At 41.5% G+C, this 26,588-nt stretch overlaps 1 protein-coding gene across 16 annotated transcripts in view; it reads left to right on the top strand.

Annotated features, from left to right (window-relative positions):
* The window catches only part of TCF4 (transcription factor 4), a 522,418-nt gene that overhangs the window by 300,639 nt on the left and 195,191 nt on the right, over positions 1–26,588 (top strand). For 14 of the 16 annotated variants that reach the window (XR_009761187.1, XM_061614925.1, XM_061614994.1 and 11 more), the window contains 2 exons: positions 11,137–11,266; positions 11,449–11,498. The exons of the other annotated variants lie outside the window; for them this stretch is intronic. Coding sequence is in view for 13 of the 14 variants with exons in the window: in XM_061614925.1 (XP_061470909.1) it covers positions 11,137–11,266; positions 11,449–11,498 (180 nt within the window). In the remaining variant the exon portion in view is untranslated. The remainder of the gene's footprint in view (positions 1–11,136; positions 11,267–11,448; positions 11,499–26,588) is intronic. 16 annotated transcript variants of the gene reach the window in all.

Here is a 26,588-nt window from a genome sequence, read left to right as displayed (position 1 = left end):
TGCAGCTACTCCAGTAGGTATAACACAGGGCGAAAACCACACATTATATCTATTCAGCTCCATAGACATGGCAGGGAGTGTCTGGGGAAAAGGATAAACTTTCCTTGCCAACTCACTGCAGTCAGTATATCCATTTGGCCAAGGAAAAACAAGCTATAGTGCCATATTTAACTAAATCATGATAGCAAAAACTGGCACAAGGCTTTTCTCCTGCAAATCTGCTCTGGATGGTTGGGAAACACTCAGAACAGCATGAGGAAGGAGGCAAAGGGAGATCATTCCATTGGGCAAGCAGAAACGCCCAATTTCATTAGTGCTACGTTAAATACAACCCATATCCATATGCTATGCATTAAGTGTAATGTGTAGTCTGTCCCTAAAGGATTACTTTCTCTGGTATGTGTAGTTTGTTTGTTTATTATATGATTTATATCCTGCCCTCCTCCCAGCAGGCGCCCAGGGCAGCAAACAAAAGCACTAAAAACAATTTAAAAAAGGTAAAGGTGTCCCCGCACTTATAATGCGAGTCGTTTCCAACTCTTAGGGTGATGTCTTGCGACGTTTACTAGGCAGACCATATATATGGGGTGGGATTGCCAGTTCCTTCCCTGGCCTTTCTTTTACCCCCAGCATATGCCGGGTACTCATTTTACCGACCACGGATGGATGGAAGGCTGAGTGGACCTTGACCCCTTTTACCGGAGATTTGACTTCCTCCTTTCGTTGGAATCAAACTCTGGCTGTGAGCAGAGCTTCGGCTGTGTTACCGCCGCTTTCCACTCTGCGCCATGGTTAAAACATCATAAAAACAGATTTTAAAATACATTAAAACAAAACATCTTTAAAAAACATTTTCAAAAAGCTTTCAAGACATCTTTTTTTAAAAAAGATTAAAAACATATTGTTTAAAAAACAAAAGATTTAAAAAACATGTTAAAAAGCAATTCCAACACAGACACAGACTGGGATAAGGTCTCAGCTTAAAAGGTTTGTTGAAAGAGGAAGGTCTTCAATAGGTGCTGAAAACATAACGGAGATGGCGCCTGTCTAATATTTAAGGGTACGGAATTCCACAGAGCAGGTGCCGCCACACTAAAGGTCCGCTTCCTATGTTGTGCAGAATGGACCTCCTGATAAGATGGTATCTGCAGGAGGCCCTCAACTGCAGAGCGTAGTGATCGACTGGGTATGTAAGGGATAAGACAATCTTTCAGGTATCCTGATCCCAAGCTGTATAGGGCTTTGGTGTATAGGTACACCAAGACTAGAACCTGGAACTTGGCCCCGTAGCAAATGGGCAGCCAGCAGTTTTTTCAGCAGCAGGGTGACATGTTGACGATACCCTGCCCCAGTGAGCAGTCTCACCACTGCATTTTGCACCAGGTGTAGCTTCCGGACCAACCTCAAGGGCAGCCCCAGATAGAGTGCTTTACAGTAATCCAGCCTGGAGATTACCAGTGCGTGGACAACAGTGGTCAGGCTATCCCAGTCCAGAAATGGCCGCAGCTGTCTCTAAAAGGCACTCCTAGCCGCAGAGGTCACCTGGGCCTCTAGCAACAAAGATGGATCGAGGAGCACCCCCTGCTCTTTCAGAGGAAGTACGACCCCAGTCAAATCAGGCAACTTTCTTGACATCTCCAGGTAGAGCTGGGAGAATTCCCTGACAGAAACCATGGAGAGCCACTGCCAGTCAGTGTAGACAATACTGAGCTAGTTGGACAAGTGGCCGGATGCAGTGTAAGGCAGATGAATCCAGGAACACCACCAGACTACGGACCTGCTCTTTCAGAGGAAGTACGACCCCATCCAAAACAGGCAACTGACCAATTATCTGAACTCGAGAACCACCAACCCACAGTGCCTCCGTCTTGCTAGTATTCAGACTCAGTTTATTGGCCCTTATCCAGCACACTACTGAATCCAGGCATGGCCTCTCCCGATTCAGATGTTACAGAGAAATAGAGCTGGGTATCATCAGCGTACTGCTGACACCTCGCCCCAAATCTCCTGATGACCACTCCCAAAGGCTTCTTATAGATGTTAAACAGCATGGGGGACAAGATGGTACCCTGCGGCACCCCACAGCACAACTGCCAGGCGGCCGAAAGACAATTACCCATTGCTATTATCTGAAACCAACATTGGAGATTGGACCAGAACTACTCTAAAACAGTTTGTCCAATACCGATCTCACCAAGTCGGAACAGAAGGATACCATGGTCAATGGTACCAAAAGCTGCTGAGAGATCAAGTAAGAGTAACAGGGTCACGCTCCTCCTGTCCTCCTGATAAAGGTCATCCATCAGGATGACCAAGGCTAATTCAGTCCCATAACCAGGTCTGAACCCAGACTGGAATGGGTCAAGAAAATCTCTTTCATCCAACAGTACTTGCAATTGCTGTGCCACAACCCTCTCAATCACCTTCCCTAAGAAGGGGGTATTTGCGACTGGTCGGTAATTGTCACAGACCAATGGGTCCAGGGTGAGCTTATTCAGGAGTAGTCGGATCACCACTTCTTTCAGGGAGGCTGGGACCACTCCCTCCCGCAACAATGCGTTGACCACAAAGAAAGACCTACAGTGAAAGATCAACAGATTCTGAACAAAGGTTCTTCTGGTTCCCTCCTTCAATGATGTGTTGACCCAGGGCCTGCCCCAGGCATGTCAGGGTGCTTGGGCACCAGCGTACCCTGGGCCCTGGTGCACACATGCACGCACGCACGCCCCAGCTACCTACCTACCTACTAGGCGGGTGGAGGAGCGAAAGATTGGGTGAGCGAGCGGGGGGACGGGGGAGCAGGGGGTGGGATGGTGAGCGGGCAGAGGGGAGGGTGGGTGAGTGAGCAGGTAGAGGATGGCTGAGCAGGTGGGGGGAGGGGGAGTGAGTGAGCCGATGGGTGGAGGGCAAGCGAGGGAGCTGGCTACTCCCCCACCATAATGAGGGGCTCTTCAGGGGCCCCTGTGGGCCACAGGGCCCTCAGCCAGGGCCCCACCTGGCCCCCCTTTGGAGCCGGCCCTGCATTGACCACACCCTGGATCCATTCGGTCAAACCTCAGCAAGCTTTAATAAGCCAAGAATAAGGGCAAGGGTCAAGAGGACACATTGCTGGCCACATCATTGCAAGCACCTTGTCTATGTCATCAGGCCACATCAACTGAAACCGTCAGCTCTAGGAACCTCTGCCAACTGAAGCTTGGTGAACATCTATCAGGAGCAGGGCCTTTTTATTTGTGGTGCTGAACATGTACAATGCCCTACCCAGAGAATTAAACAGGTTCTGGTATTATATGAGCCCAGCTGTATGGGTTTAGGTAGCAGGCTAAATCTGACTCACTATTTGGTTAAGTTGAAAGTTGAATATTTATTCCAGCTTTGCCGGGTGCTTTCTGTGTTTTGATGTTGAATTCATTCAGGATTCTGAATAAAATACAAATTAAAATAGAATCACAGAATCATAGAATCATACAGTTGTAAGGGGCCTATAAGGCCACTGAGTCCAACCCCCTGCTCAATGCAGGAATCCAACTTAAAGCATACCTGACAGGTGGCTTTCCAGCTGCCACTTGAATGCCTCCAGTGTTGGAGAGCCCACCACTTCCCTAGGTCATTGGTTCCATTGTCATACCGCTTTAACAGTTAGGAAGTTTTTCCTTATGTTCAGCTGATTAAATAAATAAAATAAAATATAAAATAAAATAATTGCTAAAATAGGCAGAAAAACCATTCAGTGCGCCACCAAAACCCTTAGCAAATTTCAAGTGGTCTGTGGGGGAACAAAGTTTGAGAACCGCTATTGTAGGCTTTTCTCTTATTTGCACTTTGTGGGCAGGGCTACTTGGTGCATGCAACATCAGCAGAACCATAGTGAAGCCCCACTCCCTCTGCTACTCATGATTGCTCTATGTACAAGTGACACATGAATATGGGCTTGTGTATGTACAGTTTAGCATTCTTTGCTCAGTCTTTGAACACATTAATATGACAAATCTGTTTTAGACTATAACCCTGTGTATGTTTATCCAGGAGTAAGCCTCACTGAATATACTATAACTCACATTTGAGTAAGTATGCTTAGCATCATGCTCTTTGTCACAATGGGGTTGATATGTATTCTGTAGTCCACATAAGATTCTATGGGTTGAAGAGATCTGTACACCACTCATAGTGGCACACACAGTTATGTGGCACAGTAGATATGGTGTCAATTTCCTTCCACACACACCCCAATCTCTACCCCCAGGAATTCCTTGCTAGAGAATAGGGTGATAAAGCTCTGTCTGGACCACTGCTGCTAAAAGGGAGAGTGGCGCATTCACTCACCCTGCCTACCAATGCCCAGAAACAATGAAATGTGATTGGCAAGGTAGCTTTAGTGCATTTTTGTGTTCTTTCCTTGCAGTGTCGTGAATAATTTCCTATCCAGTGAAAAATAAATCAGTGATGCTGATGCTTTTGATGCATTGTGCTTTGAAATCTAAAAAGAGCATGCTGGAAAGCTGCTTGTCAAACCTTCTGCTTGCAGGCTGCCCCTGCATATAACCCTCTGTGTCACAGAGCACAATATTGTGAGCACAATAGCAAATGGGTATTGCAGGCCCTTATAGCAGTAACGTGACATGGGAGAAATCTAAAAGGCATCCATCTTTCACTGCTATCCAGGCCACCACCACCACCACACTTCTTCAAGCCTTTGCTCTATTCTCCTTTCTTCTCTGCATAAGAAAAAGAGGAACATATGGCCCAGAGTCACTATAGATCACATAGGTTTGTGATGGTTGTGTAGAATTGCAGCTGTTTGAGTGCAAGAATGCCCAAACATGTATTCAACTTACAAACATTTGGCAAGTATTCAGAAAAGGAGCATAATCTGGTTTCATCTAAGACTCTCTCCCCTGTTCTTCATCCCCACGAAATAGTGTTTGATATCTGATCACAATTGAATGGAAGTGACAGAGAAAGCAGTGGGGGATATATTCAGGAAGTCCACTCAAAATGGCCTTTCCCTAGAAATGCTTCCCCTATCCTGCTTTTAAAAATTAAAATAAAATATTAATTTCTTTTAACAGATTGTACCATTCAAGGTCATTTACCTTTTATGTGAATTAATTATTCATTCAAGAAAGCCACCATTCATCCTGTTTTAATCTTAGTCATATCTGTAATTGAGCTTAAACATAATAGTTCAGGACAGGGATTGGAAATATATTTTCCACCCATGTTTCAAACCGGTGTGCATGTGTCCCTATATGTGTGAAATTAAAGTGTAGCTTTAGCCAGCTGAAAAAAATCATTTTCAGTGGGGGAGAAAGTTTCATAATCTCTAAGAGTTACTACCCCCCTTTTTAAAGTGCACTGATGTTGATCTTTAAAAAAATTAAATGTAATCTCTGCCTTAATCAGTGTTTTCCCTTTTTTCATTTGTTGGAGTGGAATTCAGTAGCAAGTGCAGAATTTTCATGAAAAGGTTCCATGTGTATATATGACACAAAGGACCAAAGCCTAGGGGAAAGGAAAGAGGTGAAAACTGTGCATGAAAGACACAGTTTGCATTCTGTACATCCCCAATCTTACAAAGAGGATTACAAAATGAATCTGGCAATAGGGAGATGACTTTCCTACCGTGAAATTTATTTTTACCTAAATGTGGAGGTACTTGGGAAATTGTGTGTCATTTGGGTATCTTACAAGCTGTAGAGCATTATGGAGACCACCACAAAATAATACAAATATCATAATGATTGTGTCAGAGCTTGGAAAAGTTACTTTTTTGAACTACAACTCCCACCAGCTCAATCCAGTGGCCATGCTGGCTGAGGCTGATGGGAGTTGTAGTTTAAAAAAGTAACTTTTCCAAGCTCTGATTGTGTATGTAGCTGCTCCAGTCAATAGCTGATGCTATAGAATTGACTTAATGCTTTAGCTAGTATTCTTCATGTTACCGTCATCTTTTGTTCTGAAAAGGAACTGGAATCTTAGCCACATGCTAGTATGCATCCTTCTGGAATGAGTTGTAGGACTGGGACCTGACCTCCGATAAGCCATGCACGCTGATGTGTTATATTAATCAATAAACAAACAAATAAATGATGAGGAGGAAAATTTAACTGAGCTTTCTGTCTGCATATATTACAAATGTTGGCAATGGTTTCAAGATGGCAAAAGTAATGGTTTGGATCCAAAGATGCTATGAGATGAACTCTGCTGACAGAACACTTATCACTAGTGGAGTGGGAGAGAGGTGCTTTTGGCTTATTCTTACTTGTGCCTCCTGAAAATATTCCCTGTGAGATTGAAAGATCCTCTAGAGCAGCCTTGTCCAACCTTTGGGCCACAGATGTTGCTGGACTACAGTTCCCATAATTCCTGACCATTGGCCATGCTGGCTGGGGCTGATGGGAGTTGTAGTCCAGCAACATCTGTGGCCCAAAGGTTGGACAAGGCTGCTCTAGAGCAACATGAGAGGTAGTGTGAGGAACAGGGGATTGGTGAAAATCACTTGCAACCTTTCTCTTCCATAAATGCGCGGCTGGCTTGCAGTTCCTTTTGAAAGCAGAAGGAGGCCTTCCATTAGTCGAAAGGCAACTCAGGATCCAGTATTTCTTTACATTTATTTGTTTCTTTGAAAATATTTCAAATTTTGCTTTTGAATTTAAAAGCCCACAAAGCTCCTTTTGATGAATGTAAAACATTGATTAAAATCATAGAAAGAGAAATATATTTAAAACATTGGTAATTACCAATTAAAAGCCCAAGTGTGTGAGACAGACTACTTAAAAGATTTCGGGAGTTAGTCCACCCACCCAATCTTAGATGTTGAGGGCACATGGAGAAGAACTTCTGGAGATGTTCTCAGATTGGGAACAATTTATTGGGTGATGACAATCCTTCAGCTTATTTCAGTCAATGTACTGCCTTCAAGTCGATTCCGACTTATGGCGTCCCTATGAATAGGGTTTTCATGAGGCTGAGAGGCAGTGACTGGCCCAAGGTCACCCAGTGAGCTTCATGGCTATGTGGGGATTCTAACCCTGATCTCCCAGGTTGTAGTCCAACACCTTAACCACTACACCACACTGGCTTATTTAATGTTATGTACTTCAGAACCAGTCATTTGAATTTAGCCATAGCATGTGCACTACTGGGTTTGTTTTGGTTTGTTTCAGTAATTATTAATCAAGCTTTCCCTTTCTCCTACCGCACAATCCTAGGAACCACACAACTAGTTTTGCACACCCAAGGAAGTTTTGGATTTGTTTTCCTTGAATACTTGCCACATCTCTCCCTCCCTCCCTCTCTCTCTCTCCCTCCCTCCCTCCCTCCCTCCCTCCCTCCCTCTCTCTCTCTCTCCCTCCCTCCCTCCCTCCCTCTCTCTCTCTCCCTCCCTCCCTCCCTCCCTCTCTCTCTCCCTCCCTCCCTCCCTCCCTCTCTCTCTCCCTCCCTCCCTCCCTCCCTCTCTCTCTCCCTCCCTCCCTCCCTCTCTCTCTCCCTCCCTCCCTCTCTCTCTCTCTCTCCCTCTCTCCCTCCCTCCCTCCCTCCCTCCCTCTCTCTCCCTCTCTCTCTCTCCCTCTCTCTCTCTCTCTCTCTCTCTCTCCCTCCCTCCCTCCCTCTCTCTCTCTCCCTCTCTCTCTCTCTCTCTCCCTCCCTCCCTCCCTCCCTCCCTCTCTCTCTCTCTCTCCCTCCCTCCCTCCCTCCCTCTCCCTCTCTCTCTCCCTCCCTCCCTCCCTCCCTCTCCCTCCCTCCCTCCCTCTCCCTCCCTCTCCCTCCCTCCCTCCCTCCCTCCCTCTCTCTCTCTCCCTCTCTCTCTCTCTCTCTCACACACACACACACACGAGTTTCAAAAGCAGTTTGTATTATTATTATTGTTATTAATATTATCATTAACAACAACAACAACAAACTTCCATGAGGGATCCCAAAATGATTTACGATATGCCATGGAGGTCTGGCATTCAAAGGGAAAATACAAAATTCCCAAATCCTTCAATGCACCTAAAGTACCCTTTGGAGCCCAGCCTGTGCCTCTTAGGAATCACAGTGGTGACCTTTTAAAATTATAACATTTCTTTTATTTTGGCTGCATACTGGTGAGACAAAGTGATATCCTTGAAATCATAGTATGTACAGTCGTTACAGCCTTATCAGAGTAGAAAGAGAAAACTGGCACTTCTGTTAGCATTCAAGCAAATCTCCAATACAGAACTTAGGTACAAAAAGTTTTATTAACTTTTTAAGTTCAGAAAGTCTGATTGTTCTGCACCATCCTCATGATTTTGTGGTCTTCCCTTTTCTCAGCTACAAGATATTCGCACTAACTGAATACTAGTAAATGCCCTTTGTTCTATTTACAAGTATCTCAAAATGTGTAGATATATATTTTTCTTGGTTCGCCCCAGTGGAGTACTTAGAGAAGCCCCCATAAGAGCACGTAAATGCATGTTTTGTTTTGCCTCAGAAGAATGACCTAGCTGTTCCATTGAAAAACAAAGGCTTAAATCAAGACAAAATTAGAGCCATTTATGTGACAGGCTCAAGGATAGAGCCAGCAGTGTTTTTGCTGTATGCATATACTTTATACAATTGTAAGAATGCCAGATTAATATATATTAATAAATTTAGCAAAATATACGTACGTTGGTTGGATATCTTTTAAAAAACCAATAAGTGTGAGGTTTTTTAGTGCCCAGTTTGATTACTCACAAACTTTCCTTACTTTTTTGTACACCTTTTAAAGTTATTTAAAAATACTGTTTCATCTCGTTTAAAACATCTCATGGACTACAGTCCTAACAATTCGACCAGACACTCCCTGCATCACTGGGGCTTACTTCAGAGTGCCCTCCTCAGTTTGTTGGATAACTTATTTTAGAGACTGTGTTTTATTTAGGACTGTCATAAACCTGTAGTCTGTAATGGGTTTCCTTATTTTCAACTTCATAATTTCAGCATGCTTTGTAATTTTGAAAACTGAAATGTTTTGCAGCTGACGTCGCCTTTGCTAAACGTAAAGAATTGCTACACTTCAACTAAACAAGTCACATAGTGGCTTTGGACACTTCTATTTTGTGCTTATCTCTATTGCTGCCAGTTTTCCCCTCTTAATCTTGAGGAACAGCAACAAAAAACAAAAGCTAATAGGAAACATGATTATATATATTGATAATTGGTTAATTTTATATATATTCTTGTTAGTATAAATTAATTTGATTAGGAAGATGGATGCATTGCTCATTATAACTGACCGATAAAAGATTCCAGTAGATATCCCATGCTCATATTTAGTATGTTTGATTTTGTATCTGAATTCCATACCTTCTATAAAATACATTTTAGTAAAGGGATTTGGAATATTTAATCTTTGATTCTGGCTTGATCCCTTGATTTATGAAATATGCTCGTTCTCCCAGGATACATATTAAAGAGTTAAAACTTTGTTGGAGAAAAAAATTTGCAATATTTATTTTTAACAGCATGTAACATGTTCTGAACACCCATCCCCCTTTTTTGTCAGAAGCAAAGAAAATGGTCAATGGGGGAAGATGTTTATCAGCTGTTAACTATCTACCAAGCTCTTTGTGATTTTAACACTCTCCAGTTTTTTAAGCCAAGTATGTACAAATCTCCTTTTAGGTTTTGCAAGAAGTTAGAAACTAAACAGGACACCTCATAAAATTCTGAAATTAGCTGATAATGCATTTCCAATTTAATATACATCCCCAGTAAGAAAAAGTTGTGTTGGGATTTTATTTTTATTTTCAAAGTATTTTCCAGCTCATGGGTCATATTTGACCAACTGCTTTCAGACGAAGACATGGCACTTTGTTGAGCTATTTAAGAATCAAAAAGACTGTCTTAATTTAAAACAAGGAGCCTTTGTTTTAGTTGGTGACTGCCTTGTGAAATTTTTCAGTTCTCAGCGGGTTAACCAGGGAACAGGGGCAGAGTCATAATTGGCCTATTTAGAGTGTTTTGCATGTGAATAGTGTGTTAGTGAAGCATTACTAAGTCTGTTGTGAGTGACATGGTGATTAGAATTTAGATTAGGGAAAACACATTCTGTACTTTATCAAGTACAGTAATTAGTTCAGTCAGTAAAAGTTGATTACAAGTAACGATAAAGTTAGATTTTTGGTACTTAATTTTAAAATTTCTTTATTAAATGGAAAATTTCTTCATCATATAAAATAAATGGTAGTATCTGCACCTGTTTTATTGCATATCAGAAAAAATTAAAAGAACAATGTGTTCAATGCAGAGTATAATCAGGGGATGTATATATTATGGGTAAGTTTCAATGTAGTTATAGCAATAGAATTTTTAGAAAATGTCAGTCTTTGCTTTTTCCTTGTTACTCTGCTCAGATATTATTTCTTCTGGTTAAGTAATAGCTGTTGTCCAGTCATAAGTACATATTTCTGGATGTTCACTTTCTTACTTAATAAAATAGATGGATGGTCTTGCAGTACTTTGCTACATCTTATATCCAGCAGTTTTAAGAGTCTGTCTCCCTCCCCTGAAAGTAATTTAGCAAAACACTACTTTATTTTAACATCGTATACTATTATTTTCACATTGTAATCATATATCTTGTACGTGATTAACACATTTTATATTTTATCTAAGTATTTGCTACTTGTCCTACTTAGTTATATTTAACACAAACATTTTTCCGTTATTAGGTGAATAGCTACTTCTGTATGACGGAATTATTTTGTAGTAACAGAGTAATTTTTTTATACTGATGAGCACAATATATTTAGTTCACTCTGAATAAGTTAAAAAAAGGCAGGTGGGCATCTTTCCTTAATGTAGTTCCAAAAGAGTGCAAATTTTCATTTGCTGTTTCCTTTGAGCAATAAAACTGGAAAGCTATTTTTAATTTTAAACTATTATTTTAACCAACAGAATGATTCTAAGTATGCCTTTCACTGAAAATAAAATAACTTTTATTAGAACTGCTTTATCCGAAAATAAAGTTGAGAAATGTATTTTTGTGGTGGCATTTGAATTTGCCAATCACAAAAGCTCTTCCCCCCCCCCTTTTTTTTTAAGTGTGTGTGCTATTTGAATCAGTATAGAAAGGCTAGCAGGGAAAAAGTTAGATATAACAATACTTATTTTTCAAAAATCTTTTAGCAAAGTCTCCTTGGAGGTGACATGGAAATGGGCAACCCAGGCGCGCTCTCACCCACCAAACCTGGCTCTCAGTACTATCAGTATTCTAGCAATAACCCGCGAAGGAGGCCTCTGCACAGTACCTCTGTGGGTGAGTTACTTTGTGCTATTCCTTTCTCCACCTTTCTAAAAGGAAACTTACACTGAACGTCTGTCTTGCAAGTAAATAATAAGAAATGTTAGCTAAGTGCTGAATCTTAGACTGGAAGCAGCTGTAAGGGTGGGAGCCTGCAAACATACATTTTACAGCCACGCTGTGTCTTCTTCTTTCAGAAGTACAAACGAAGAAAGTTCGAAAGGTTCCTCCAGGTTTACCATCTTCAGTAAGTACTCCTTGTCGATCTTACCATTTGCCATTCCATTGGTTCCTTTGATTAACATGTTTTACAAATGAAACCAATTCCTATCGTAAGCATTTTTTCATCATGTCAGTAGACAAAGGAGTGTATAAAATGTTGCCTTGTGGGGATAAGAAAGTCGTAGTGGATGTTTGTACATTTTTTATGTTTATAAAGAGAAGTCTGGAAAAGTGCCTCTAGTTTGGATAGTTTTACCAGTATGCAGCTCCAGATAGAATCCGCATTAGTTTCACGTGCTAGTTAACTTCTTTGTCAGTATTACGATGATTTATGGATTTGCATGTTAAAAGAGATTTGTGGAAAGGATTTATGAAACATTTACATGGGTCTCAGCCCAGAATAGAAGGAGGACGTCTTCATTTTCCACTGAAGTTTTTTTAATTGGAGCTATGAAAGTACCTACACCAATAGCTGTCTCAGTGTGTGTATTTCCAGGTATCAACCAGTTGACTCCAGGTGTTAACCAAAGGAATTATGGGCTATGGTAATAAATGAAGTCACACTTAATACCTTGATTGCCCTCCCCCTCTCTTTGGGAAATTGTGTTTGTGTGCATATATATAAAATTGTGGGTAGTATCCTAATCATTTACCTGCATAAATGTAAACTATTTTTGCAGTAAATACTAGATATATTTTTCATATTATGATATCCTTGCTTTCATGCAGCAAATAATTGGCTCATGTGTGAGTTGGATTTTGTTGTGAGTTACTGTTTTAAACATAAAAATTTCTAAAGTGTAGTAATGCAGTATATGATCTATTTTAAAGCAGCTTACCTTACTGATTAATTTGTAGATTAATCACAGCACGAAGCTGTAGTGCAACAGAGCCATAAAGAGTTTTAGATCTAAAAATTAAAGTATTTGACTTTGCTATTATTAGTAGTTGTATTGTGGAGATGGGAGTGGGAGTTACAATGGAGTGCAATCCATGTTCTACCTATAGAGAGTAATCCAACAGGCTTTTATGGGTTTACATTGGTATAGCACTTATAGATGTGATCATAATTTCAAATCAAACAATAACAAAACTTTCATATTACAAAACCGGTACTCTTAATTTCTGTTTTTGCTATTCTTGTATCGGTAAACAACAGGAGTCAGGAAAAGTTGTTACTAATTTTGCAAGTAAAGATACTTAAACTTCATTTCTGTGGTTATATTATTATTTTATGTTTTCAGCGGTAAAGCATTCTAGTCTTCATAAGGTATAGTTTACTTGCTACTATTGACCAAAATACATTGAATAGTGAAAGCCATGAAATGAACGTATTTAATTAATGTAGTAGTTATGGTTTGTGAACCCTTGTGCAGACTGCTGAAAATACCTGAGAAGTAAAAGGTGACCACAAGAAAGACTTAGCTATGTTTGACTATCAGAGAAAAAATAAGGATAAATGTAAGTGTAGATTGCATAAATGCTTTTTGTTTTTTTGTTTTTTAATTTTAATTTTTGTTTCAATCATACAGATTTTTGTGTGTGTGTGCTTTTAGTAAGTGGCAGCTGTAATTTACTCGAACCTTTTGTTTCTAATAGCTTTTATGGCAATTACAAATGATATATATCTTGCAGCTGTTTATATTTTGAATCAAGCCAGTATGTAACATGGATACACATACACAGTAGAGTGTACCTTTTAAATGTTCTGGAATAGCAAAATTGCTTTCTATACAAAAATCCGTGCAACTTCTTGACAACTAGAATGCTTAAAAGATGTATATGTGTGTGTGTGTGTGTGTGTGCGCGCTTTTAGATATAGATATAGATGTATTATAGATAAATCATATGCCTCTATATTTATCATGCCTACTTTCCTCATATCTGTACAATTACTTTCTAGAGCCTATCTTGATTTGAACATATTTCTGTTTAGAAAGGAAACTATTTGCAGGGCAATGAGAAAAGACTGCTATGATGATGTAAGATGCCTAAGTCTTAAATTAAAAAATATCAGATAGGTTGGCATCTCCATTTAAGTGTTAGAGGACTTCGTTGTCTTATTTCTTCACTTCCTTGCAACATAATTCTGCCATTTAGTTGCTTTTTGAACCAAAAAATAATTTTAAAAATAATTAACCAATTAGAATTTCTTGATTCCTAGCAAAATTTGTTCTTTGATTACAAAGTTTGGATTTCATAGTTCTTCTAGTTTCTTGAATGTACTGAAACCGATTGTTTGAAGGATTAAAAACAAGAAGAGAATAACACCATTTTGTCACATTTTTCTTTGTATGCATATGACCTGATAATATTATCTAGCATACAGAAACAATCCAGGGATCACAGTGTTCTCTTTCATAAACACGTTTGAACAATCACCTTCATATAATATATCAAAATATGTCATGGGATTTTATGATTTTTAAAATAATAATGTAGTTAAAATTCTGAGGTCTTTAAAACAATATTACATCCTATGGAAGGGCAAAATATATTTAAATAATTCATCTTGTCACATTACAGTAGATAATGCTATTATGTTGACTAAACAGTACTCATTTATAAATTGACTGAACAGATTATATTGTACTTAGCTGATAGAATGAAAATATTATTCTCTTTCTATTAAAATATGGGTATTAAACTGTCACTGAATATTCATACAATTGTGTATAAAGAGCTTCAGGAGTTGTGTTAATGCACAGATGTCTATAACAAATTTCCATAGATGTATTGAGAAAGAGAAGACAGAGAAAGACAAACAAGCCAACATTTTCTGGAAAGGTATTGAGCAATTTGTTTTCTTATTTAGAAAAAGACTTGTAAGATTGGCCTGATTGAGTGTTAAGCAGCTAGTTCCTTCCTTGCATTAGCAGAACCATTTCAGGACTTTGACACGATAAGAAAAGAAAATATAATTTCCTAGATCACCAGTAGACTGGGGTATTGTGTGTGGATATGGGTATTTTCCTTGCGTGCAGTAGGTCCCAGGTTCAATCCTTCCATCTTTGCTGCCAGAGGCCCAGGTGTCCTCAGTGGCTAGGAGTGCCTTTTACCAGCTTCAGCTGGTAAGACAGCTATGGCCGTTTGTGGGCCGGGATAACCTGACCACTGTTGTCCATGCACTGGTAACCTCCAGGCTCCATTACTGTAATGCACACCATGTGGGGCTGCCCTAGAGGTTGGTCCAGAAGCTGCAGCTGGTGCAAAATGTGGTGATGTGACTGCTCCCGGGGCAGGATATTGCCAACATGTCACCCCACTGTGAAAGAATTGCAGTGGCTGCCCATTACGTATCATACTAAGTTCAAGGTTCTGGTTTGGTGTAGAAAGCCCTATACAAGTTGGGACCTGGATACCTGAAAGACCATCTTACCCCTTACACTCTGCAGATGAGGGCCTTCTGCAGATACCATCTTATCAGGAGGTCCATTCTGCACAATATAAGAAGCAGACCTTTAGTGTAGTGGCACCCACCCTGTGGAATTCCCTCCCTTAAATATTAGACAGGCGCCATCTCCGTTATTTTTTCGGCACCAATGAAGACCTTCCTCTTTCAACAAGCCTTTTAAGTAGAGACTTTATCCTAGTCTGCGTCTGTGTTGGGATTACTTTTTAAGATGTTTTTAAAGCTTTTTTAAAAAGATGTTTTTAAAGATGTTTTTTAATGTATTTTAAAGTCTGTTTTAATGATATTTTAGAATGTTCTTAATGTTTTTGTTTGCTGCCCTGGGCTCCTGCTGGGAGGAAGGGCATGATATAAATCTAATAAATAAATAAACAAGTAAGTAAGGTCTCCTGCATCTCCAGGTAAGACTGGGAGCAACTCTCTGCCTGAAAACCTGGAGAGTTGCTGCCAGTCAGTATAGACAATACTGAGCTAGATGGACCATGCAACTTACTATGTTCCTAGATTTTCTAAGGCAAGGATATGGAACATGTGGCTCTCCAGGTGTTAGTGCTCTACATTTCCCATCATCCATCCCTATTGGCTGTGCTGGCTATTGCTGATGAGACTTAAAGATCCAAAAGCATCTGGAGACCTACGGCTACCCCATTCCTTTTCTTACTTTATAACTCTCAACTGAACATGTAAACGTATTGCAATCATCAAGTAATGTGAAAGTTCCATCCATGACAATTGATACTGTGGGACCAATTTCTAATTTTTGTTTAAATCCTGCCTCCTACACTGCTAAGATAACATATAAATCAGGCCATGTGTGAACTGACCATTAAATGACAAATCAGTTATACAGTTAACAAAAGTACATAGTTAGAAGAGTCCTGAAGTTTCACTGTAGCAGGTTTCCATCAGCAAACTGCTCTTTAATTGGACAGTAGTTTGGTGATTCACCACCAAGAGAAAATCTTTTAATGTATGTGTGGATTTCTTACACATGTGATTCAGCCATGCAGGATCTCAGCTGGTACTTTTACGTTTACCATGTATGTGTAAAAATTATTTTTTGTCTCCCTGCAAAGGCCATACATTTTAAAACTTCACATCTACATAGCGCAATCAATGGAATCAGTCTTTCTGTGCCATTTACTGTTGAATTCTCTGCCCCTGCAGATGAGTTTATTAGATGCAATAAAAGGTTTCTTTCGAACTAAGAAAAAAAATAAAAACAAAGAGATGAAAACTTTGGCAGAGTACTAGGTAGGGTGCCTGATTCCGGGCAGCTTTTTTGGCTATCTATCCTAAACAGGGACTAAATTTAGAATGAAAGGTGTGTTTCTGGCTTCTTCACAGTGTTGAGTTGATTTGACTTCTTAGGTGAAAAAAATTGGGAGAGTTGATCTGGAACAGTTAATCATGTACAGAGGTTTCCCACACACACTCCACGCCCAAATGTCTTTTTCATTTTCTGCCCTAGAAAATTTAATAAAAGTCTTTGTGATCTGGCTATATTGTATTTATATGAAAAGACTGTCCAGGTGCAGAGATAAGATCTCAGTATTTAAACAGCACAGAAGACTATAACTTGTTTTAATTAATAAAGCCCTTAATGGTAAAAGATTTAGAGCACGAAGTCATGAAATTTCAATAGCAGGATAATGCAAACAAACAAAGAAAGCAAAACAAGATCCTAATATGGAACATACTGTGTGAAACATTCGGAACTAAAACCATGCACAGTTAAATGCAATTGTCTTGCAGGTGGAACATGCAACATTTTGAAATAATAATCTGAAAATGAAATGGATTGTAAGATTCTTTCTACTTTTTCTGCTCTCTGTATAATAGTATAATAATCTGTTGTAACTTGCTTGGGGGACCTTCAGTTATCAAGCAACTAATAAATCTAGTAAATAATAACAGCAAACAATAATAATATTGACAGCTCCTTCTATTTTTATTCATCTGTAATACATAACAGAAGTGTTATATTACAAAAAAATAGTCAGCCAGCACTGTTGCAACTGGAATATGACATTGAACAATATATTTCAACTTTCTTTTGTCAGTGCAAAGCTTACTTTTATACTTCCTTTGCTCACTCACACTAAATTTTAGTTTCAGTCTCTTTCAAAGCAAGGTTCTAGTCCCCATAGTTGCTGAGAAAGTTTGAAAAAAAATGTAGTGTCTCTACTTTCAGAAACCAAAAAAGCTCTCCACTGCAGCTTTCAGTAGCTAACAGCACATTTCCCGTGATTTTCAGTAAATAGGTTTGAGTGTAAGAAATCAAGTTTGGAATCGATGTAGGTTTTTCTGGCAAGTGATTGGTCAAGCTGAAGATCAAGAAAACCTTAAGTTATCAGAATAGAAAAAGAGGTGTGTGTTTTTGCTCACTCCTTAAGAAGATGCTTCTGATTGCCTGTTACATTGAAATGCATGCTTGTTCATGAATTTTAGAAAAGGGATGGTCTGAAGGCACATGAGGCCACTACTTTGCCAAAGATAAGCATGTCTGGGTGTAGTCAGTGCCTGGATGGGTGACCAGAAGGGAACCACATGTATTCCACCTTTGGCTTCATAATGAAAGGAAGTCAGGATATAAATGTAAGGAAATTAAATAAAGTAGCAATTCCATGTTTATTTGTGTATTCTGCATACACATTGGGTTGGATACGGACTTTGCTCCCATGAGTGGGAGAATCTCTTGAGTCAAGTTCTGCTCAGGGTATGCTGGTGGAGAAGAGATAGAGGTGACTTTTGCTGACTTTTCTTTCTGTACAGCCTCCAGTTCCACATCCTACACTGTTGTGGACATATGTAGGATCAAAAGCCTTCAATGGACAGAAGGCCCTTTTTTATTCATGGAAGATAGTCTTCCTCCAACTCGTTTGTGCCCCTATGTTTCCCTGTCAGTCATGGCTGGCATCAGATTTGGTTGGCATCTCCAATGTCCTGAGTGCTACTGTGCTATTCCTCATAGGAGTGAGTAAGAACCATTACTTATGTGAGAGAAAATAAAGGTATCCTCTGAGGGACTCATCAAGAGAGGATGGACCTCTCTGCTGCTTCAGTTGCTGGGAATCCAATTGAGGAGAGTGCTGCTCATGTCCTGCTTGCAAGTTCCCCATAGGCATCTTGTTGTCCACTGTAAAAAGAGGATGTTAAACTAGATGTGCCTTTGGCCTGATCCAGCTGGGTTCTCTTTATGTTTCCCTGTTTATGGGGGAGCGGCACACTTTTCCCTCCCCAGTAATCAGCTGGAATGCACTTACTATGTATTATATAAGACCATGAGAGCCATTAACTTATATAGCAGAAAGTGAGCAGGTTAAAACTAAGAGATAGTGTTTTGGGAGCAGAACTTTTTCAAGTGGCACTACAACACCACCAAGTGGGTTATCATCCGCTAATAGACTGAAGAGGCAGTAAAACATCGGAGCTCCAGATTGAGTAGGTTAAAATTAAGATACACTGTTTTGAAAGCAGAACCTTTCCCTATAGCAAAGACAGGTGTCCCTTATGTGTTGAAGAGGGGATGGTTCTGCCCTCTTTTTCAGATATTTCAGATTTCAGCCTTTAATCTTGTCTCACTGTTATCAGTAGGCACTGGGAACCACTGAGAATCTAGGTCATTCCTTCCTGCAGACCCCTGCCATAGGTTTCCTTTGGCTTTGCTACACATACAACAATAATAACAATTGTGACCAGGACATAAATTATGTAATGTGGCACATGGATATTTGAATCTATACAAATATACAAAATATATGCAATCAGAATGCACATGTGTACACACCTCTGAGTAGTTGCCACTCTTTCTGTTTATCCATGTCAGCCAGTACTGGAGTTATATCATGTACTTGTGGTCTACAGCATAAATGTATTCTTATTTGCATATGATTGCAAAAAATCCTGTTTTACCATCTGAAACTTTAGCCTAGCTTAATTGACTAAGAGCAGCGATCTCACTAGTTCCAAAGTCATGATTCACTTCTACAAAATCATGGGTTGAGTTTATACCACCAAAGACCCATGTGAGATTGATTTTACTTATATTCTATATTCCCCTTAAATATTTTATTGCTTGTAATAAAGTGCATGTTTTGTTACCACAGTATGAAGCTGGGTTTTGTGTGTGCGTGTGTATGCACGCGCCTGCATAGGTGTGTGTTTACAGGGAAGGTCCTTTCATGAGAGACCCACATATTTTGGTTGGTCTTCTAGCCAACCAGAATTGTGTTTGCCATGATACTTCTCCTATGCCAATTTGTGGGAGGGTTGTCAATATTACCTTGAACATCACGCTGAGCTTCAGAGGCACTGGAAGTGCCTCCAAAGTGCAATGTGGTGTCAGGAACAATCCCCAAACCCTCTCCTCATGTCAAGCTCAGGAGCAGGGCAGGTGCTCATACATGTCATGCTGCAGCACCACAGCAATGCAACACCACAGCAGGCACAATCCCCTGTCTACTTCCCTGGCTGCAGGGTTGGTAGAAGGCCAGGTACTCTTCATACTTGCCAGAGCAGGAAGAAATATGCACCATGGTGAGCATGGAAAGGACATGTGTGGATTTGTTTTCCGGATCTTAGGTATGTCTACTAGTTTTGGGGAAATATAAGTGTGTTGCACATATTTAACTGATATGGAGCAGAAAAGCCTCACCATTTCCATTCTCTCTTGCTGTCGCTCTCTGTTTGTTTATTTTCCTTGGCGGCCTTGTACAACTCTGTGGCTAGTGGCACTGGGACTCGAGGGAAGAGATGAGGTGCCTCTGTATAGAACATAGGAATACTTCAATTTTCCAGTAACTCACTTCCACTCCATTGTGCTGAGCAACACAGCCTGTACCATTGGATTGGGAAAGAACAGGTGAAACTGCAAAAAAGCTGGAGCAGGGGAAATGCAAGGGAGGCACTTTTCTTCCCAGTTCATTTATGGATTGACTGTTTGGCTGCAGTCAGAGATCACACAAACCTGTGGTTTGTTTTACATCTGAACCTATGAGAAAAATCCCAAAGCAAAAGCATAAAAACAACCACAAAACTAGGAAAGCACACCAACAGGGAAAAAAGAGAGGAAAGAGCTCCAGGTGCTTATAGAAGGTGAAAAAGAAATCACACAGTGCATTTCATTTGCTCTGCTTGAATAGGCTGCTGAACTGTGGAGGCGAGAAGTTCTACTTCAAATGTCTGCTGAATCATGGAGATGCAAATGAGCTTAAAAAACAGAGTGCTAATCAGATGGAAAATGAAACCTAACAAGCAGCTCTGAATCATGGATTGCCTGGTTCAAACCATGGTGTCATTTCTTAATTGTGGTTAACATAAACCATGGTTTGGTGTTCTTTCTGAATTGAGTCCTTGATGCATTAAGTGAATGCTGTAAGAACTTCAAAACATTTCTCTCAATATCCTAAGTGCCAAAACATGCACGAGAGCTTAGCAAAATGTGGTAAACATATCATCTTCAAGATTCATGTCTGTGCTATCCATGAATTTGTGGCAGAATCTTGAAAATCTCAGCACTTTTTTTTCTTTTCTTTTTAAAAAATAGCTTTTAGTTTTCATGCTTGTAAACTTGAAAAAGTGTCTAACAAAAAAAATCGGATTTGCTGTTTTTCAAATATCATGGCTTCTAATTGCATTTTTATTATTCTAGTCCAATGCAGCTGTTGCTGCTTTGGTTTTGGTTCTGAATGCTTACAAAGGAAGTATTGCCCTTTTGAAAAATGTTATGATTTTTTAAAAAGATATTATTCCTACCTGATAGGCCTTCCCCTAGCAGACAGTGACTGATATGGAAGGGGGAAAGGCCTCAGTACTCTACAAGTTCTTGCACTGTTTTTCAGACTACTGGTGTCACATGCATACTTTCCCTCATATACATTGTTTGATACCTGTTATATGGTTACTGATTGAGACACAGGGTAGCACCAGAAATTATTTTTTAGAAGCCAGTAGCACTCAAACCAGGGCCAGCTCTACAAGGTGGCATGGTTGGAGATTTGCTGGACCCCCAAGCACTACCGTTCTTACTTTGCAAAGAGTACACAATAGGATCAGATGGAGCATAAGCTCATTCTCAGTTTTCATGTCCTACCTCTTCCAGCTTAAGGGGGCCCCACTGAGGGTGTTGTGCTTGTTGTTGTTATGTGCCTCCAAGTCAACTACGACTTATGGCGACCCTATGAATCAGCGACCTCCAACAGCATCTGTCATGAACCACCCTGTTCAGATCTTGTAAGTTCAGGTCTGTGGCTTCCTTTATGGAATCAATCCATCTCTTGTTTGGCCTTCCTCTTTTTCTTCTCCCTTCTGTTTTTCCAAGCATTATTATCTTTTCTAATGAGTCATGCCTTCTCCTTGTGTGTCCAAAGTATGATAACCTCAGGTTTATCATTTTAGCTTCTAGTGATAGTTCTGGTTTAATTTGTTCTAACACCCAATTATTTGTCTTTTTCGCAGTCCATGGTATGCGCAAAGCTCTCTTCCAACACCACATTTCAAATGAGTTGATTTTTCTCTTACCCGCTTTTTTCAGTGTCCAACTTTCACATCCATACATAGAGATCGGAAATACCATGGTCTGAATGATCTTGACTTTAGTGTTCAGTGTTCAGTGATAGATCTTTGCATTTGAGGACCTTTTCTAGTTCTCTCACAGCTGCCCTCCCCAGTCCTAGCCTTCTTCTGATTGTGCTTGAGGGCCCTTAAAATCCTGGAGCCTGCACTCAGTCATACCAGCAATAGTTTGTTGGATGAATGGAATTTTGGATAGCAAGGGTGCAAAAACACAGATGTTGAGTGATAGCTAATGTAAGTCAAACTGACAATAGACCAACTGAAATCAATGGGGTTCATATCAGATTGTTAGATGGGCCTTAAAAACGTTGCTGTTTTTGCCAGGTCTTTCCATTATTTTTCTGCTGGTTTATACTCACTCTGTTCTGTGAGAGTGTATGTGTGTGTTGGGGGTATTAGTTTATAATGTGGTTTTATTGAATTGTTATAAATGTTTATACACCACAATGGAAGGGCTTGCCCTGTTTTGGCTTATTGCTGTCAACATGATCATCAGTAATAATTATAACTACCAAAATAACTAGATACTATGCCATAGCTCAGGGGTGGGGACCTTTTTCAGCTTGAGGGCCACATTCCCTTTCGGGCAACCTTCTGAGGGCCACACGTCATTGGTAGGTGGGGCAAAAGTGGGCAGAGCAACAAATGTAAATGTTACCTTTGTACATTATGCACATATTCATACTTCCCTCTCTGTCCTCCAACCAGGCAACCAAGAGGTATTATCTGAGTTCAAGAATACATTCCAGCCAGGCAAAAAGATGTGGGGTGCAGAGGAGGGCCAGTAGTGGGTGTGGCCTGGGGAGAGGGAACGTGGCTTGGGGACAGCTGTTAATAGTTTATAGAGGAAAAATCATGGTCAAATCTTTATGTATTTGTAGACCTGCTTTTAGAAAGTATGACAGAGAAATAGTTGTTTAGATGGGTGTTGAGGGATCCAAAGTTTTCTGAGTTCCAAGCAAGTAAAATAAAAATAAGGTATGATATAATTATGATGAGAGACTATAGGAAATGTGGAAATACACTGCTTTAATAATACATTCAAACAACTGTTGTCAGAATATTAGTTGTTCACAGAAAGGTCACCTTACAATTTTGCCATGAATTCTCAAGAGCTTTGGGCTCTTTCATGTAGGTGAAGACCATTCTGGATGAATAGTAATAATAATAATAATAATAATTTAATTTCTGTGTCGCCTATCTGGCCGATGGCCACTCTAGGCGACGTACAAATAACAGTTAAAACACAATGTGATAAAATACAATACAATAAAAACAATATAGCAGCAACAACAGCACTAATGCAGGGTAAGAGGCATTTCAGTCATAACAATTAACCCTCCCCAGAAATCCCAAAGGCCTGTTGAAAGAGCCAGGTCTTTAAGTCTTTATGGAATACATTTAGGGAAGAGGCGTGCCGTAGGTCTTGTGGGAGGGAGTTCCAGAGAGTGGGGGCCGCCACTGAGAATGCCCTCTCTCTAGTTCCCGCCAGTCTAATAATAATAATAATTTAATTTTTGTGTCGCCTATCTGGCCAAGGCCACTCTAGGCGACGTACACAATTAAATTCCAGTAAAATACAATTTAAAATACGATTTAAAATACATAGTAATACAATACAGTCGACAATAAAGGATTAAATTACAGCATAAAACAGTATGTAAACAACGGGCGTTCAGTAATAGTGATAAAAGCTTAGCCCACCCTGGAGGTCCCGAAGTCCTGTCCAAAGAGCCAGGTTTTTAATGCTCGGCGAAATGCATCCAGGGAAGGGGCATGTCGAAGATCGAACGGGAGGGAGTTCCAGAGAGTGGGGGCCGCCACTGAAAATGCCCTCTCCCTAGTTCCCACCAACCTAGCTGTTTTCGTTGGTGGTACTGAGAGAAGGCCCTGCGTGGCTGATCTAGTCAGGCGGCTAAGTTGGTGGTACTGGAGGTGCTCCTTCAGGTAAACTGGGCCGAGACCGTATAGGGCTTTAAAGGTTAATACCAACACCTTGAATTGGGCCCGGAAAGCAACTGGAAGCCAGTGTAGATGAACTAACACCGGCATAATGTGATCACGCCGGCGGCTATTTGTAAGTAAATGGGCCGCCGCATTTTGTACCAGCTGTAGTTTCCGGGTCATTTTCAAGGGTAGCCCCACGTAGAGCGCATTGCAGTAGTCCAGTCGAGAGGTGACCAGTGCATGCACTACCAGTGGGAGCTGATGAGCAGGGAGGTAGGGTTGCAGCCTCCGTATCAGGTGTAACTGATACCAAGCTGCCCGGCTCACTGCCGAAATCTGAGCCTCCATGGACAGCTTGGAATCAAGAATAACCCCGAGGCTGCGGACCTGATCCTTCAGGGGCAATCTTACCCCATTGAGTTCCAGGTCAACAATACCCAACTTTCCCCTGTCACCCACAAGCAGTACCTCGGTTTTATCAGGATTGAGCTTCAGCCTGTTTCTTCCCATCCATCCACTCACGGATTCCAGGCACTTGGATAAGGTCTCTACAGCCAACTCCGGTGAAGATTTAAATGAGAGATAGAGCTGCGTGTCATCAGCATATTGGTGACACCGCAGCCCAAATCTCCTGATGATGCCACCCAGCGGTTTTAAATAGATGTTAAATAGCATGGGAGAGAGAATAGAACCCTGTGGCACTCCACAAGTGAGAGGCCAAGGGTCTGAAGTCTCATCCTCCAATGCTACCTGTTGATGCCTGTCAGAGAGAAAGGAACGGAACCACTGTAAAACAGTGCCTCCTATTCCCAACCCTCCCAGGCAATCTAACAGGATACCGTGGTCAACGGTATCAAAAGCTGCTGAGAGATCCAGGAGGACAAGGAAGGTGAATTCTCCCCTATCCATAGCCCTCCTCATATCATCAACCAAAGCGACCAAGGCTGTTTCAGTACCATGTCCAGTCCTGAAACCCGATTGGTATGGATCCAAATAATCCGTTTCCTCCAAGTGTGCTGACAGCTGATTTGCCACCACTCGCTCAATGATCTTGCCCAAGAATGGTAAATTCGAAATAGGGCGAAAGTTGTTCAAAACTTGGGGATCCAAGGAGGACTTTTTCAAGATAGGTCTTACAATTGCCTCCTTGAGGGCCGGTGGCATTACACCCTCCTTCAAGGATGCATTTACCACCGCCCTAATCCCTTCGCCCAATCTTTCTTTACAGTTCACAAGGAACCATGATGGGCCAGGATCAATCAGACAGGTGGTAGGCTTTACCGTTGAAAGTACCTTGTCCACATCCTCAGAAGGAAGAGGCCGAAACAGATCCCATGAAACCGGATTGCAGCTGGCCAACTCAGGATCATCTACCGCATCCACGGCGTACGGAATCGAGTTCTTTAGATGTTCGACTTTATCCGCAAAGTGCTTTGCCAATTTGTCACAGGAAGCCTTAGAATGTTCCAGGGGTTCCTGAGCGACTGGACCGACCAGGCTTCGGACCACCTGGAACAGCTTCCTGGGACAGCACTCTGCGGATGCAATAGAGGCAGCAAAGAAATCCTTCTTTGTTGCCTTTATTGCCACCTGGTAGGCAGCTATTGCTGCTCTAACCTGTGTTTGGACATCTTCAGAACGGGATTTCCGCCACCGGCGTTCTAGTCGTCTCACCTCCTGTCTCAGACTATGCAACCGGGGTGTGTACCACGGTGCTGTCTGAGTTCTATTCAGGGGGAGAGGACGTTTCGGAGCCACCTGGTCTAATGCACTGGTGATTCCCTCATTCCATTCCATCACCAGTGTTTCGACCAGGCGACCTTCAGCAGGTTCCCATTCCCCAAGGACAGTCAGGAATCCATCAGGATCCATCAGGTGCCTGGGGCGGACCATTTTAATAGGTCCTTTGCCCCTGCGGAGGGTGTGTGGCATTGAGAGAACAAAGTTCACCAGATAGTGGTCTGACCATGACATGGGGGTCGAAGAAATAGCCCCCAACTTCAGACCACTCCCCTCCACTCCCAGGACAAATACAAGGTCGAGAGCATGACCGGCTACATGTGTGGGCTCAGTATTACTAAGGCACAGTTCCCAAGAAGCCATGGTTTCTAGGAAATCCCGAGGGGCTCCAATGAGAGTGGTCTCGGCATGCACGTTGAAGTCTCCCAATACTAACAATTCTGGGGACAGCGTTCGTACATCCAAGACCACCTCAAGCACCTCGGTCAGGGAGTCTGCCGTGCAGTGGGGCGGGCGGTACACAAGCAGGATCCCTAAACTGCCCTGCGGGCCCAACCTCCAGTACATGCAGTCAACAAACTTGGTCCTTGGGAGCGGAGGCCTGGTGAAGACCAGAGACTCCCGGTAGATGACTGCCACACCCCTTCCCCGCCTTCCAACCCTCGGTTGCTGCGCATAATGGAAACCTGGTGGACACATGGCCCCAAGAATGGGTGCTGAGGCCTCGTCCAACCAGGTTTCCGTGATACACACCAGGTCTGCACACTCATCCAGAATCATATCATGGATGATAGATGTTTTTTGCGTTACAGACCTGGCATTACACAGCAGCAGTTGAAAGTCGGTAGGAATCCTGCGTCCCCCAGTTGACTTCTGGGTTTGGGCAGACCCGGAACAGGGGATGGATATTACGCATCTATCCCTTGTTCCTCTAACCTGACGTGGTCTGCCCCTAGCATCAATCCAGTGCCTGCCGCCCAACCTTGGTATGACTTGGTCCCCATCCTTCTCTGACACCTCCCCCCTTGGTTTACACATGCCCCTATCCCTGTTGCCTAGAGGACAGGCCTACCCTACTAATAACAAAAAAACAAAATCCAGCCCAAACCCCCGGAGACTGCTCGCTGCTCTATTAAGAATGCAGCTGTTTTAAGAATCTGGCTGTTTTTGTCAGCGGGATTGAGAGAAGGCCCTGTGTGGCTGATCTTGTCGGGCAGCATAATTGGTGGCGTTGAAGGCGCTCCTTTAGATAAACTGGGCCGAGACCGTATAGGGATTTAAAGGTTAATACCAACACCTTGAATTGGGCCCGGAAGACAACTGGAAGCCAGTGTAGATCGAACAACACTGGTGTGATGTGATCCCGGTGGCGACTATTCGTGAGTAGTCGAGCCGCTGCATTTTGTATAAGTTGTAGTTTCCGGACCGTTTTCAAGGGTA

The sequence above is a fragment of the Rhineura floridana genome, chromosome 1, assembly GCF_030035675.1.
Source record: "Rhineura floridana isolate rRhiFlo1 chromosome 1, rRhiFlo1.hap2, whole genome shotgun sequence".
NCBI classification, from domain to species: domain Eukaryota; kingdom Metazoa; phylum Chordata; class Lepidosauria; order Squamata; family Rhineuridae; genus Rhineura; species Rhineura floridana.
The sequence above is the reverse complement of the archived record's forward strand: the minus strand, read 5'-3'. Positions and strand labels throughout refer to the sequence as shown.